A 15,550-nucleotide genomic window follows, 5' to 3' on the forward strand; every position below is an offset into this window, starting at 1 on the left:
ATATTCATGTAGCAAATAAGCATATGACAAGGTGTTGAACATCATATGCCATTAAAGAACTGTGAATAAAATAATGAGATATCACCACACACTCCTTATAATGGCTAAAATCCAAAACATGATAATATCAAATGCTGACAAGGATGTGAGCAACAGGAAGTCTCATTCATTGCTGATGGGAATGTAAAAATAGCACAACTACTTTGGAAGACAGTTGGGCAGTTTCTTATAAAGCTAAAAATAGACTTAACATATGGTCCAGCAATCACAATCCTAGGTATTTATCCAAATGAATTGAAAACTATGTTCACACAAAAACCAGGACATGAAGGTTTATACCTACTTTATTAATTATTGTCCCAAACTGGAAGCAACCAAGATGTCCTTCAGTAGGTGAAAGGATAAATAAACCAGTACACAATTCAATCGAATGTTATTCAGTGATAAAATGAAATAATCTATGAAGTCACAGAAAGACTTGGAGGAGCCCTAAAGGCAAGCTGCAAAGTAAAAGGAGTCAGGGTGCAAAGGCTTCATACTGTGTGATTCCAACCATAGGACACTCTGGAAAAGGGAGACAGTAAAAAGATCAGTGGTTGCCAGGGGCTCAAGAGAGGTAAGGAAGGCATTTCTCAGGCAGTAAAACTATTCTGAATGATACTATAATAGTGAATATATGATATTATGCATTTATCAGAACACATAGAACTGTCCAACACAAAGCAGGGCTTCTTTTTTTTTTTTTTTTGTGGGAGGGTTTTTAACAAACAGAGATTTATTCTCTTACAGTTTAGGAGGCTAGAAGTCTGAGTGCAAAGTACCAGCTCTAGGGACTGGGTGAAAGCCCCTTGAACTTGGGCTTGAGCTCTGCCTCTTGCTTCTGGCTGGAGCTGGAGGCTTCTCTTAGACAGCTGCTGGCTACTGAGGCTGACAAGCCAAGGTTGACAACAAAAATGGCACAGTCCCAAGATTATTAAACAACATGACAGGCCACTAGCTCAAGTCCAGAAACAGTCCCAATATTGGCAGGCAACATGGCAGACTGCTGGATGAAGACTCAGCTAACTGCAGGATCCAAGCATGTCAAAAAGCTCAGAGATCTTTCTCAAAGCTGCTTTTTTTTTTTTTTTTTTGTTTTGGGGAAAAATTTTCAGAGCAAATTCACTTTCCATACAGCAGTTCACATATACTTTGTCTCATGACATTGACCACAGTTTACCACAATGCAACGACTCCCCTCCCACTTCCTCCCCATAGTTACCTCTTCCCAGTGTCCATTCCTCCATGCACTCCTGCCCCCTGAGCTGTCTCCCTGTGTATAAACAGACCTTCTTTCTCAATGATTATTCTCTCCAAGCAAACCTGGTCCCCCCCCCCTTTTTTTTTTCCTCCAACTGATTTTGAGTTTTGTTCCACATTGTTCTCCCCCTCTATCAAGGATCTCTTACATAGATCCCCTTCCAAGTGGATGACAGTGGTAGCCGGGCACCATCTAGTTCTTCTGGCCTCATAGTCGTATACGCTGCAGGTCGTATGGTGTACCAGTCGCTAGGACTAATTGTTTCCATGAGTTTTCGTTTTCTTCATTCTTCTTTGCTCTGGACGAGGAGAGACCCACCGTTGCATCTAGATGGCAGCTTGCTAGCTTTTAAGATCCCAGTCGCTACTCGCCAAAGTAGGAGGTGGAACAATGTTTTGTATAGTATGTTAAAAGCAGGGCTTCTTGACAGAAGCAGACCACCAGGTCTTTCTTCTGTGGAGCTGCTTGGTGGGTTTAAAGCACCAACTTTTCAGTTATCAGCCAAGCACTTAACTCTTGCACCACTAGGACTCCTTGCTCTTGAAAATAAACTTTATTAATTAAAAAATAAACAACAACTTAGAACTTGGAGGAGGAAGTTTTGCAAAGTTGAATCTCAGATCTAAGGGCAGGTTGGGGTTGGCAATCTGATGATGGTGTTTCTTAGGTAGAGCTGGAAGAGCAATAAGACTGGTTCTGTGTATTTGGAAAAATTAGGAATTAGATTCAACTACTTCTAGAAGGAACTACTAGGGTGAAGAAAACATTGCTGGGTGACGTTGACGACGATAGGAAACCTAAGGAAGACAACAGGAAACAGACAGGAAGGAGTAAGGCCCTTCTTTGCCTTCTAGCCTCATGGTCTCCCTCTATTGCTGCTTACTGAGGAACTTCCCCATAGGAGCTCTGGTAGCGTAGTGCCTAAGGCACTGGACTACTAACCAGAAGGCTGGCGGTTGAAACTCACAAGCCACTCCTCAGAAGGAAGGTTGAGCAATCTACTTCAGCAGTGATACTGCCTCAGAAACCCAAAGAGGGGTTGCTGTGAGTCGTGTCCGACTCGACGGCACATAACAACAACAACAACGGTGAACTTCCCCAGCTGGCAAATTAGAAAAGTGGTTTGCAGAGTCCCAGCTGTGTATCACAAAGCCAAATATAGAGTGGGCTTGAAATTGAGAAACAGTAGCTTAATAACTATAACTTATTAATAACTTAATAGGTACCTTAACTAGGTGATGTCTTGGTATTGAGTGCCCTGAACCAAATTTTCCTGGAACCTGGTACACAATTAATCTGCAGATTCTATTTTCCCCTCATTTTGATGAAATTTCAAATTATGTCTTTGAAAACATTTTCTACTTAATTTTTTGCATACTCTACCTCAGGGCAGGAACTCTGGTAGCGTAGAGCCTAAGGCATTTGACTGCTAACCAGAAAGAAGTCTGGCAATTCAAACCTACCAGCCACTCTTGGAAGGAAGGTTGGGCAATCTACTTCCGTAGTGATACTGCCTCAGAAACCCAAGGAGGGGTCGCTATGAGTCAGGGCCAACTTGACGGCACATAACAACAACTACCACCACCTCAGGGTTACCAGTTTTTCTTATGTTGTATTATACTTGTCTTTCATGATTATTAGACTTTTCTCTAATTGCTTTAATTACTCTTGTTTTTCTTCCCCATCATGTGCTTATCTCGAGTATTTCCTCTATGTCAGTAATTTAGTTTTTAATAATGCCTGTTTTATTTTATTCCTTGTTATTTCTGTTTTATTCTATTCTGTCATTCCACAACGATATCATTTTGCCCTTAATTTGTTACTTTAATCTTTCTTTTCATGTAAATGTTCCTTGTTTTTTCTTTAAATTCATTTTTTTTTCATTTTATTTTACTTTTTGAAACTTTCCATGCTTTAATGCACATTTTTATTAAGTAGTTCTAGACAGTGAAGCAATTTTGAGGAATTTTCTTCTATTCTTTGAGTAACACTTTATTCTAGTTTGGGATCTTTGTCTGTTTTCTGAATTCACTTCATTTGTTTACTTAGGCTCTCTTTTTCTTGTGTGATTGGCCCAGTCCAAACATTGTGTTTGTTCTGACACATTGTGAGTGACTGCTGACTATTCTTCTGCATCTTGATTCTATTTTACAAAAGAGAAACTACTATCACACACAAACCATTTGTTGTGGTTCTCTAGTGCTGCTATAACAGAAACAATATCACAAATGCACGGCTTTAACAAATAGGAATCCATTCTCTTCCAGTTTAAGAGGCTAGACGTCCAAATTCAGAGTGGCAGCTCTAGGAGCTGAGTGAAGGCCCCTTGACCTTGGGCTTCAGCTCAACCTCTTATTCCAGGCGCACTGCTGGCTGCTGAGGCTGATGAACCCAAGGTTGGCAAATAGAATGGCAAAATCTCAAAATCAACAGGCAATACAGCAGACCTCTGGTTCAAGTCCAGGAACAATCCCAACATTGGCTGGTGGGCAACACAGCATGCCACTGAGATGAAGACTTGCCCAAATGCAGGATCCAGGTGTGCTAAAAAGATAGAGACCTTTCTCAAAGCTTCTCCTTATATACTGGACGCAGGTCACACCCTGAAGGCAGCTCCCTTTCCATTGATTAACTTCTTGCAGCAGATTCAACCATGGAAGTGATTACAATCTCATCATGGGGAATAACTACACCCAGTCGCCCAGCCACAGCCCAGACAAGTTGACACACAACCTTAACTACTACACTAACAACTCCTTCTCAATTCCCTCTTCTTACTTCTCTTTTCCGTACCAACTAACTTAACCCTTTCCTTTGTTCTCAGACTCTTCCTCTTCTGCCTTCTCCTCTTTCATCTTCATCGTTCTAATTAAACTTTATGCCAATCTTCTTTACAAATGGAAGATCTAGTTTGGGTAGGCTAATAGTTTACGCAAGGACAAGTCTAGGGTTCATTATGCACTTTTTTTTTTTTTTTTAAAGAGGTGAAGCAGGATGGTATTTTGGCCAGACCCAAAGCAAACAAACAAAATAGGAGCTCTGGTGGCGCAGTGCCCAAGGCATTTGACTGCTAACTAGAAGATTGGTGGTTCAAACCCATCAGCCACGCCATGGAGGAAAGACTGGGCAGTCTACTTCTGGAAAGATTTACCATCAGACCCAGGAGTAGTGAAATCCTACTGTTGACTTCACAAGATCTCTGAGAGAGATATACATAAAGACACAGGAGCAAATGTAAGCGAAAGATAAAATAACTTTCCATCATAGGTCTATGTCCCAAATCCCCACAGACCTATCTGTAAACTTGGCTGAAGCAATGACCAAGGCTGAAGATTCTCAGGGCAGTTTTTCCTCCTTTTAGCCTAGACACAAATCTTAACTCTCACCACACTTTGATCTGCAAGGGCAGGGATCTTTTAATGAGGAGAATGCCTGAGTATACAAGGAAGGAGACCACATGGCTGGGCTGATTCTCTCACTTCTCCAGTTATACAGAAGGAGGAAGAAGAATAGAAAGGTCATGATTATAACCTTTTAACACACATTAATCCTGCCCACTAGTAAATTTGGCTCAATCAGTATGATTAAGGAAAGGTGGTGAAGCAGGGAGGGGAAGGGGATGTAAAAGGATCATCTTGAATGAATCTCATCTCCTAGTGCCCTATGGTCCCTAGGGGGATCAGCCCGGTATGAGTGTTACACACTGTTCCCACTAACGCTTTCAGGTGAGTTTCTCTGGCTGCAGCTAGTTTCTTTGTACAAGTGCTTTGATCTGTACTTTGGTGAATACTTGAGAGGACCCTCTGGGATTCTCTCGCTGCACAACTATCACCTCTGTCCTGTGAACTCTAGCTGCCGTGACTGTCTCCTCAACTCATAATTTTTGATAAATTGTGTTTTCAATGTCATTTGGTTCTAAATATTTTCTAATTTCCCTCATCATGTCTTCTTTTATCCATAGGGTATTTAGAAGTGTGTTGTTTGAATTCCAGATATTAAAAAAAAATTACAGATATTTTTGTTTTTGATTTCTCACAGGAGCTCTGGTAGCTTAGTGCCTAAGGCTTTTTTTGACTGCTAACCAGAAAGCTGGCGGTTCAAACTCACAAGCCACTCCTCGGAAGGAAGGTTGGGCAATCTACTTCCGTAGTGATTCCACCTCAGAAACCCAAGGAGGGGTCACTATGAGTCGCAGTTGACTTGATGGCACATAACAACAACAACAACAACAATATAATTTCATGGTCATAGAACATACTATGTATGATTACAATCTTTTAAAATATTTTAATGAATACTCCATATGCACTTATAAAGAACATGTGTTCAGCAGATAGTGAGCATCTTTTGTTGTTAGGTGCCATTGAGTTGGCTCTGACTCATAGTGACCCTATGTACAACAGAATGACACACTGCCTGGTCATGTGCCATCCTCACAATCCTTGCTATACTTGAGCCCGTCGTTGCAGCCACTGTGTCAATCCATCTTGTTGAAGATCTTCCTCTTTTTTGCTGACCCTCCATTTTTACCAAGCATGATATTCTTCTCCAGAGAATGGTTCCTTCTGATGAATGACCAAAGTAGGTGAGATGAAGTCTGGCCATTCTTGCTTTCAAGGAGCATTCTGACTGCACTTCTCCTAGGACAGACTTGTTTGTTCTTCTGGCAGTCCATGGTATTTTCATATTGAATGAAGCCTAGACTTGTTCTTGTGTAAACTATTAGCCTACCAAAACCAGATCTTCAATTCGCAAAGAAGATTGGCATAAAGTTTAATTAGAATGATGAAGACGAAAGAGAAGGCAGAAGAGGAAGAGTTTGAGAACAAAGGAAAGGGTTAAGTTAGTTGGCAGGGGAAGGAGAAGTAAGAAGAGGGAATTGAGAAGAAGGAGTTGTTAGTGTAATAGTTAGGGTTCTGTGTCAACTTGGGGCTGGGCTGTGGTTTTGAGTGGCTTGGCACTCCTATAATTGCCTCCAAGGTCAAGTGTTGTTCATGTCATCTGTATCCTTACTGATTTCCCATTTAATTGATTACTAAAAGAGTTTATTTCTCTAGTGATAATTGTGGATTTATTTCAGTTCTCTCTTTTTCCTTCTTGTATTTTGAAGTTGTACAATTAGATGCATGCACATTTAAGATTGCTTTGTCCTTTTGATGAATTGGCACTTTTATTATTGTGAAATGTCCTTTGTTGTCCTTGGTAATTGTTTTGGTTACCTAGTGCTGCTCTGACAAGAATATACCACAAATGGGATGGCCTTAACAAACAGGAGTTTATTCTTACAATTTTCAGGCTTTAAGTCCAAGTTCAAAGTGCCAGGCTCTAGGGGCTGGGTGAAAGCCCCTCAACCTTGTGGTCCAGCTCTACCTCCCGCTCCCGGCTCACTGGAGTTAGAGGCATTTCTTCACTCAGATAGCTGCTGGCTGCTGAGGCTGAGAAGCCCCAAGGTTGGCAAATAAAAAGGCACAGTCCCGATGTTACCAATCCACACAGCAGGCCATTAACTTAAGTCCACTGTAAGTCCCAAGGTTGGCAGAGCATAGCAGGCAGCTGAGCAACGACATGGCTGCATGCAGGGTCCAAGCATGCCAAAGGCTAGAGACCATTCCCAAGGCTTCTTCTTAAATACAGGAAGCAGACCACATCCCAAGGGCAGCTACTCAGCTGCTTGTGGTAGATCCCACCGTGGAGTGATTGCCAATCTCATCATGGGGAATTACTACCACCAGCTGCCCAGCCACTCCACCAGGCCCAGCCAAGTTGACACACAAACATAACTACTACAGTAATATATCTTCTGAAAGTTACTTTGTCTAATATCAATATAGCCACTTCAGATTTCTTAGGATTTACTTTTACACATCTTTATTTATGTTTTTACTTTTAACTTGTATGTGGCCATGACAAGTTAAAGATACATTTACTTATGTATCTTAGAACAATCAATAAAAAAAGTAAAAGAGGTACAGAAAATAATGAAATGCCATGATGGAAAATTTTGACAGAGAATTGAGAAGTATGAAAAAGAATTAAAATGAAACTTTAGAAATGAGAAACATAATAACTGAAATAAAGTAAACAACACAAAAGATGCTTTTAATAGCAGATTAGACACAGTTGAAGCGAGATTTAGTCAATGAAGAGATAGGCCAGAAAATATATCTAAGACTGAAGCCCAGACTGACAAGAAGATGAAACACGCAAAAACGTTTTGTTAATGCTAAATTTTTAAATTGAATTCTCAGCAGCATTCACAATAATTTCAGAATGAACTTTCAAAAGGTTTACATTGTTTTCATGAATTAAATGGAAATATTGATGCATTATTGAAATTAATTTAACTGTTACTCTTCACTCCTCCTACAAAGGGCATCTGCTATTATACCATAAGTGACATCAGTCCTAAAAACAGCAAAGAGACAGCCCAACCCTTCACCTCATGTATTTAGAAACTAAAAAAGCACTTCCAAATAACTCATTGATTAAAGAGGAAATCTTGTTGGAAATTCCAAAACATTTAGATCCTACAAAGGTAAAAATATTATATGCCAAACCTTATAAATGAAATGAAAGTAATTCTTAGAAGTAAATTTAGAGCATTAAATACTTATATATTAAAGTACATTACTCTGGAGATCCTAACCAATGCAATAAGACAAAATAATAAATTTAAGCATATAGGAATTAAAAAGTAAAAGATCAGTTGTCTTTATTTGCAGACCATGTGACATTCTACATATGTAAGAGAGACAACAGACAAACTATTACAATGAAAGATTTCAGCAATGTTGATAGATTTAAAATCAATATCCATAAACAAACTCTCATTCACAATAGCAGCAACATTATAAGGTACTGGATTAGTTTACTTGGCTGTGGTAACAAAGTACCACATATTGGGTGGCATATAAGAAATGTATTGTCTCATAGTTCTGGAGGCCATGAGTTTGAAGTCAAGCTATCAACTGTGTGGATTCCTTCTGAGGGCTTCCCTCCTACTCACCCTACTGCAGTATGACCTCATGTTAACTGAATTGATAACATCTTCAAAGACTCTATTTCCAGACAAGGTCACATTCACTGGTACAGGAGTTAGGACTTCAACATAACTTTTTGGGGAAAACAATTCAATCCATACCAGGTACCCAGGAATATATCTAACAAAAGGTATGCAAGAACTTTAAGGAGGTAGATACAAAACATATTATAGCCTATAAAAGAGGACTCCAACAAAGGAAAATATATGACATATTTATAAACTTAAAAATTCAATAAAATAAATTTCTTAAAATTTCTAAAATAATACATAAAACATGTTTTCCCCAAATAAATTTATCAATCCACTGCAATGCTAATAAAAATTTGAATAGGGGCCTTCATTGACCTTGAAAAACTGTTTTTATAATTCATATAAATTACCAAGAATAAGTAATAAGATTTTTAGGGGAATAAGGTGAAGTGATTCATTTTACCAGATATTAAGATTTATTATGAGATCATAGTAATTAGTGGAGTAGTGGTATAGCAAAAGATATTTGGACAAATAGAAGACAATAGAGAACCTCAAAAAAGAGGCATGTTGTTGTTGTTGTTATGTGCCATCGAGTTGGCCCCAACTCATAGCGACCCCTTCTTGGGTTTCCGAGGCGATATCACTACGGAAGTAGATTGCCCAACCTTCATTCCGAGGAGTGGCTGGTGGGTTTGAACTGCCAGCCTTCTGGTTAGCAGTTAAGTACCTTAGGCACTATGCTACCAGAGCTCCTCAAAAAAGAGGCATACATGTATGGAAAATTGATATATGAAAGTGGTGGCAATGAAGATCATTGGGAGAAAGAATGGGCAGTTGGTTTTCCACATCAAAAAATTAGGTCCTTACTGTAGTGAAATGTATTACTTAATATAGTCCTTCTATTCATAGTTTTTGTGACTCCCTCAAAGATGATTGGGTGGGACTATGAAAATAAGATACTTGTGGCCCACTAAGGGGATTGGACAGCCTGTTAATAATGAAAACAAGGTACATGGAACTCTTGCAGGGTGAGACTATGCAAATGTTGTTGTTGTTGTTAGGTGCCATCCAATCGGTTCAAAATCATAACAACCTCATGCAAAACAGAAGAAAACACTGCCTGGTCCTGTGTCATCCTTACAATGCTTGCTATACTTGACTGCATTGTTGCAGCCACTTTGTCATTCCATCTCATTGAGGATCTTTCTCTTTTTTGCTGACCCTCTAATTTCTAAGGAGCTCTGGTGGCATAGTGCCTAAGGCATTTGACTGCTAACCAGAAGCCTGGTGGTTCAAACCCATCAGCCACTCCTCGGAAGGAAGGTTGGGCAATCTACTTCCGTAGAGATACTGCCTCAGAAACCCAAGGAGATATCACCTCGGAAACCCAAGGAGGGGTTACTATGAGTTGGATCTGACTTGATGGCAGTGAGTTTAGTTTTGGTTTGGTTTCTACTATACAAAGCATGATATCCTTCTCCAAGGACTGGTTCTTCCTGACAACATGACCAAAGTACAAGAGGCAAAGTGTTGCCATCCTCACTTCTAAGAAACATTCTGGCTGTACTTCATCCAAGACAGATTTGTTTGTTCCTGTGGCAGTCCATGGTACATTTAATATTCTTTGCAAACACCATAATTCACCATCAATTCTTTGGTGTTCCCTATTCATTTGTCCAACTTTCCCATGCATATGTTGGTGTTGTTGTTATGTGCCGTCGAGTCGGACCTGATTCATAACGACCCCTCCTTGGGTTTTCGAGGCAGTATCACTACGGAAGTAGATTGCCCAATCTTCCTTCCGAGAAGTGGCTGGTGGGTTTGAACCGCCAACCTTCTGGTTAGCAGTCAAGTGCCTTAGGCACTACACTACCAGAGCTCCTGAGGTGATTGAAAACACCATGGCTTAGGTCAGGTGCACCTTAGTCTTCAACCCTCAGCTCTTTAACACTTGAAAGAGATCTTTTGCAGCAGGTTAGCCTAGTTCAATATGTCATTTCATTGATTGCTGCTTTTATGGGCAATGTTTGTGGATATAAGTAAAATGAAATTCTTGACAACTTCATTCTTTTCTCCATTTATTATGATATTGCTTATTGGTCCAGTTGTGAGGATTTTTGTTTTCTTTATGTTGAGGTGTAATCCTTACTAAACTATCAACACAGTCTTTGATCTTCATTGGTAAGTTCTTCAAGGCCTCTTCACTTTTCAGTAAGCAAGGTTGCATAATCTCATATCACAGGTTGTTCATGAGTCTTCCTACAATCCTGATGTCACATTCTTCTTCATACAGTCCAGCTTTTCAGATTATTTGCTCAGTGTAGAGAATGAATAAGTATGTGAAAGGATACAACTCTGACTTTCCTGATTTTAAACCCTGCAGTATCCCCTTGTTCTGTTCAAACAACCGCCTCTTGGTCTCTGTACAGGTTCCTTTTGAGCACAATGAAGTGTTCTGGAATTCCCATTCTTCACAATGTTGTCCATATTTGTTATGATCCACACAGTCAAATGCATTTCCATAGTCAATAAAACACAGATAAAAATGTTCCTCATATTCTTTGCTTTCAGCCAAGATTCATTTGACATCAGCAGTCATATCCTTCATTCCACACTCTCTTCTGAATCCAGCTTGATTTTCTGGCAGTTCCCTGTCTACATATTGCTGCAACCCTTTTTTGAATTATATTCAGCAAAATTTTACTTGCATGTGTTATTAATGATATTGCTTGATAATTTCTGCATTCTGTTGGATCACCTTTCTTTGGAATGGGTACAAATGTGGTTCTCTGCCAGTCAGTTGGCTAGGTACCTGTCTTACAAATTTCTTAGCATAAATGAGTGAAAGCTTCCAGTGTTGCATCCATTTGTTGAAACATCTTGATGAGTATTCTGTCAATTCCTGGAGCCTTGATTTTGCCAGTTCCTTTAGTGTAGCTTGGACTTCTTCCTTCAATACCATCAGTTCTTGATCAAATACTATCTCCTAAACTGGTTGAATGTCAACCAGTTCTTTTTAGTACAATGACTCTGTATAGTACTTCTATCTTCATTTGATACTACCTGTGTTGTTCAATATTTTGCCCATAGAATCCTTCAATATTGCAACTTGAGGCTTGAATTTTTTTCTTCAGTTCTTTCAGCTTGAGAAATGTTGAGTGTGTTCTTCCCTTTTGGTTTTCTAATTCCAGGTCTTTTCACATTTAATTATAATATTTCACTTTGTCTTCTGGAGCCACCCTTTGACATCTTCTGTTCAGCTCTTTTACTTCATCATTTCTTCTATTTGCTTTAGCTACCGTATGTTCAATAGCAAGTTTCAAAGTCTCTTCTAACATCTATTTTTGCAAATAAGGTGTAGGAAATCCTAATGAGGGGATTGGTCAGTTTAACCACTACACTTGTCTTAAAGGGAGCCAATCCCTGAAGTGGAGAAAGGGACCTCACTACCATCAAGAAGTAGAGCCAGGAATGGAGTGCATCCTTTGGACCAGGGGTCTCTGCACTGAGAACCTCCTAGACTCAGGAGACATAGAGAGCTTAATACCGCAGACAGCACAGCAGAACCAGGAGACTGCTGTGAGATGGCTTCAGTGGGCTTCCGTGCCCATGAAGTGAGGCAGCTACAGTGGGCATGACAACCTACAGAGCAAGATTGCTGAGTCCCTTCAGGCAGGAGGCTTGCTGGTGGAGAAGGGTGCCTCTAGGCCCTTGACAGAGCTAGGCTCCCTGACACACAGAGCAGAGCAAGAAAGCTGAGTGCCTTTGGACCTGAGGCTTACTGGTAGAGTGGGGTGCCTCCAGGCAGTTCCTGGAAGAAGTAAAGAAATTTGTAACACTTGCTAAAACGTGGCAGAGACCAGGCTGAGGGTTGAAGAGGAGGTCTGTGCTAAGGGGGCTGAGAGAAGCCTCTCCTGAAGGGACTGAGAGGAGCTGAGAAAGCTGTCCTGCACTGAAGAAGGGAGACTTTGCCTATATATTTTTTGATCATGATCTTGATCTTGAGTTGTAACCTGGACTCAGGCCTCAGGCAGTCACCTGCCGCACCCAAGGCTGTGACTTGGGTTCAAACCCACCAGCCGCTCCCCGCCAGGTAGCCGGGCCGTCTCTTTCTCGGAAGGAGGTTTGGGCAATCTACTTCTGTAGTGATACCGCCTTGGAAACCCAAGGAAGGGTCGCTATGAGTCAAATCGACTCGATGACAGTGAGTTTGGTTTCTTCGGTTTATGTTGTATAATCATCACCAATATCTATTTCCAAATAAATAAGACCAAAAAAAAAAATATATATATATCACAGATGTGGATAAATTTGACTAAAATAAAAGAAAAATTTCTGCTAAAAAAAAATTCCCACTATAAGCAAAGTCAAAAGATAAGCCACAGCTATACTTGCTGCTTCCTCTGTCAAGAACTGTTTTACTCAGTATCTCTACTTGTTTTTTCTCTCTCTCTCACTTCTTTTAAGTCTTTGCTCCTAAGTTCTCCCATTCTTCATGAAGCCTTCCTGGCCACTTTATTTAAAATTGTACTGTCCACTCGTACCGTCTTTTCTACCCCATTCTTTGCTTCTGTTTTTTTTCCTAGCATGTAGCCCCTTCTAATGTACTATATAATTTATTTTGCTACTTTCTTTATTGCCTAATTCCCTCCACTGGAATGTTGTCTCTCTGAGGACAGGGATTTTTATTCATTTCATTTATTGCTGTGACACAAGTGCCTAGAACAGTGGCTGGCACAGAGAAGATACAATTAAGTATTTGTGGAAGGACTGGAAGTTGGTTGGATTCATATGAGGCTATTCCACAGTCTCCCTCCCCCATCCCAAGTCTCTTTTGCTACAGCAGTATCGGACACCCTAAGGCACCTTCCAGTTTCCATGGCCACTGTCTCCATGTTCCTCTCTGCTACCCTCTAAGTTGTCCTGTGTTCTGGGCCCTGAGGACAGTAGCTCACTTCTGTGCTGGACTCCAGGATTGGATCAGCCATAAGCTTCTCTTTCTATAGTCCAGGACTAGGTCATCCCCTGCTTCTTCTTTTTACCTGAATGTATAACTGGAGTTCCTCAGTGGTGCAAACAGTTAATGTGCTCACCTGCGAACCAACGAGGTTGGAGGTTCGAGTCCCTGCAGTACCTCAGAAGAAAGGTTTAGTGATCTACTTCTGAAAAATCAGTCATTGAAAACACTATGGAGCACAGTTCTACTCTGACACACATGGCGTTGCTGTGAGCTGCAGGTGACCTGAAGGCAACTGGTTTACAGCCGAAGAAGAGCCCAGGAAGTTAAATATTACTGATTACATTGTTCAATTGTTGTAGGCCAAACTGCTTTGCCAAACATATCCAAACTTATCATAGCTGAAATGCAACAGAAGGTTCCTTTGTGCTCCCCTGTAGTCCAAGCAGGTATTCATGTTTGTGGTGGTTCTCCTCCATATGGTGACTCAAGGACCCAATCAGACAGCAGCTTGACCATTTTCAGCATGTGACTTCCAGAGTTGCTCCTGTATATCTTCTTTAGTGAAGTGTCTGTTCACGTCCTTTGACCATTTTCGAAGTGGACTGTTTGTCTTCTTGATGTTGAGGTGTTGAAGTTTTCTATAGATTTTAGAGATAAGTCCCTTGTCAGACATGTCATAGCCAAATATGTTTTCCCAATCTGTAGGTTCCTTTTTTACTCTTTTGGAGAAGTTTTTCAATGCACATAAGAATTTAATTTTTAAAAGGTCCCAGTCATCTAGTTTCTCTTCCACTGCTTGTGCATTTTGGGTTATGCTTAAGAGTCTATTTATGCCATAAATTGGTGCCTCTACCAGACATGTTTCATTCTGTTGTACATAAGGTCAGTATGAGTCAGAGCTGACTTGATGGCACCTAACAATAACAACAACAAGTTTGCCCCTATTTTATCCTGATGAACTTTATGCCTTTGAGTTTTACATTTAAGTCTTTGATCCATCTTGAATTTGTTTTTGTGTATAGTGTGAGGTATGGATCTTGTTTCATTTTTTTTGCAAGTGGATATCCAATTTTGCCAGCACCATTTGTTAAAGAGGCTATCTCTTCCCCATTTAATGGGTTTTGGACATTTGTCAAAGACCAGCTGTCCAGAGATGGATGGGTCTACTTCTGCATTCTCAATTCCATTCCACTGGTCTATTTGTCTGACTTTGTACCAATATCACGCTATTTTGACTACTGTGGCTGTATGGTAGGTTTTGGGATCTGGGAGGGTGAGACCTCCTACTTTGTTTTTCTTCTTCAGCAGCAAGCACTGATTCTTATCTGGGCTCTTGCCCATGCGCCTATTCTTCTTGGGGCTCATTCCAGCTCTGCAATCCCAAACTCTATCTGGGAATTCTATTGACTCCCCAGGGCTCAATCGTGAAGTACAGTCCCTCTCTCTGGGACCCACAGACATCTTTATAAGCAGTACTTTTTCTCATCTCTCTTCCATCCCCCAGGCTGGAGTATTTTTCCCCCTAATATGGTGAAGAAAGTAAATCTTACTCTTGCTCTTGCTTATCTCTATGCCACGATTCTTGTCCTTTTCTCTAAGGGCAAAGGCTTTTGAAACTTACAACTGGGAAGAACTGAACTGAACCTGTTGCCATTGAGTCAATTCCAACTCATAGCAACCCACTATGACAGACTAGAACTGCCTTATAGGGTTTCTAAGGCTGTAATCTTTAGGGGAGCACACTGCCGTTATCTTTCTCAAGTTGAGCAACTGGTGAGTTTGAACCACCAACTTTTCAGTTATCAGCTGAGCACTTAACCATTGGGCCATCAAGACTTTTTCAACTGGGAAGAGACACCTTTTTCCCTCTGCCTTTGGCTATATTTTCTTCCCTGAGTAAAGAATTATCTGGCTACCTTTATGGGGAGATGAGTCAGGGGGCATGAGTGAGCAAAAGGCTTGGCTGAGGGAATTGTGAGATACTTTAAAAATTTAATTCCACCACTTGATATTGATAATGACAACAACAGTAATGATCATATAATTAACATCTATTGAGCACTTAGTGTGTGCCTGATCCTCTCCTGAGTGCTCCTTATATGTCATTTCCATTAATCATCAAAACAGCTATACGTGTAGTTACTATTCATTGCACATTCCATAAGCGCATACTGAAGTTTAGTGAGGTAAAAGGATGTGCCCAGTTCCCACAGTTTGAAAGTGATGGATACAAGCCAAAGGTTTGCTCTAACCATTGCACTCTCCTGCCTTTTGG

The 15,550-nt window shown here is 40.5% G+C and overlaps 1 protein-coding gene across 1 annotated transcript in view; it reads right to left on the bottom strand.

Annotated features, from left to right (window-relative positions):
• TMPRSS4 (transmembrane serine protease 4) overlaps window positions 1-14,616 on the bottom strand; it is a 141,875-nt gene extending 127,259 nt beyond the window's left edge. Inside the window, exon 1 of the mRNA XM_042780349.1 lies at window positions 14,563-14,616. Coding sequence (XP_042636283.1) covers window positions 14,563-14,616 — 54 coding nt within the window. The remainder of the gene's footprint in view (window positions 1-14,562) is intronic.
• Between the last annotated feature and the right edge of the window lie 934 nt (window positions 14,617-15,550).

This window comes from Orycteropus afer, unplaced genomic scaffold (genome assembly GCF_000298275.1).
Source record: "Orycteropus afer afer isolate SDZICR_OR568_19922 unplaced genomic scaffold, OryAfe1.0 scaffold00036, whole genome shotgun sequence".
Lineage (NCBI taxonomy): Eukaryota > Metazoa > Chordata > Mammalia > Tubulidentata > Orycteropodidae > Orycteropus > Orycteropus afer.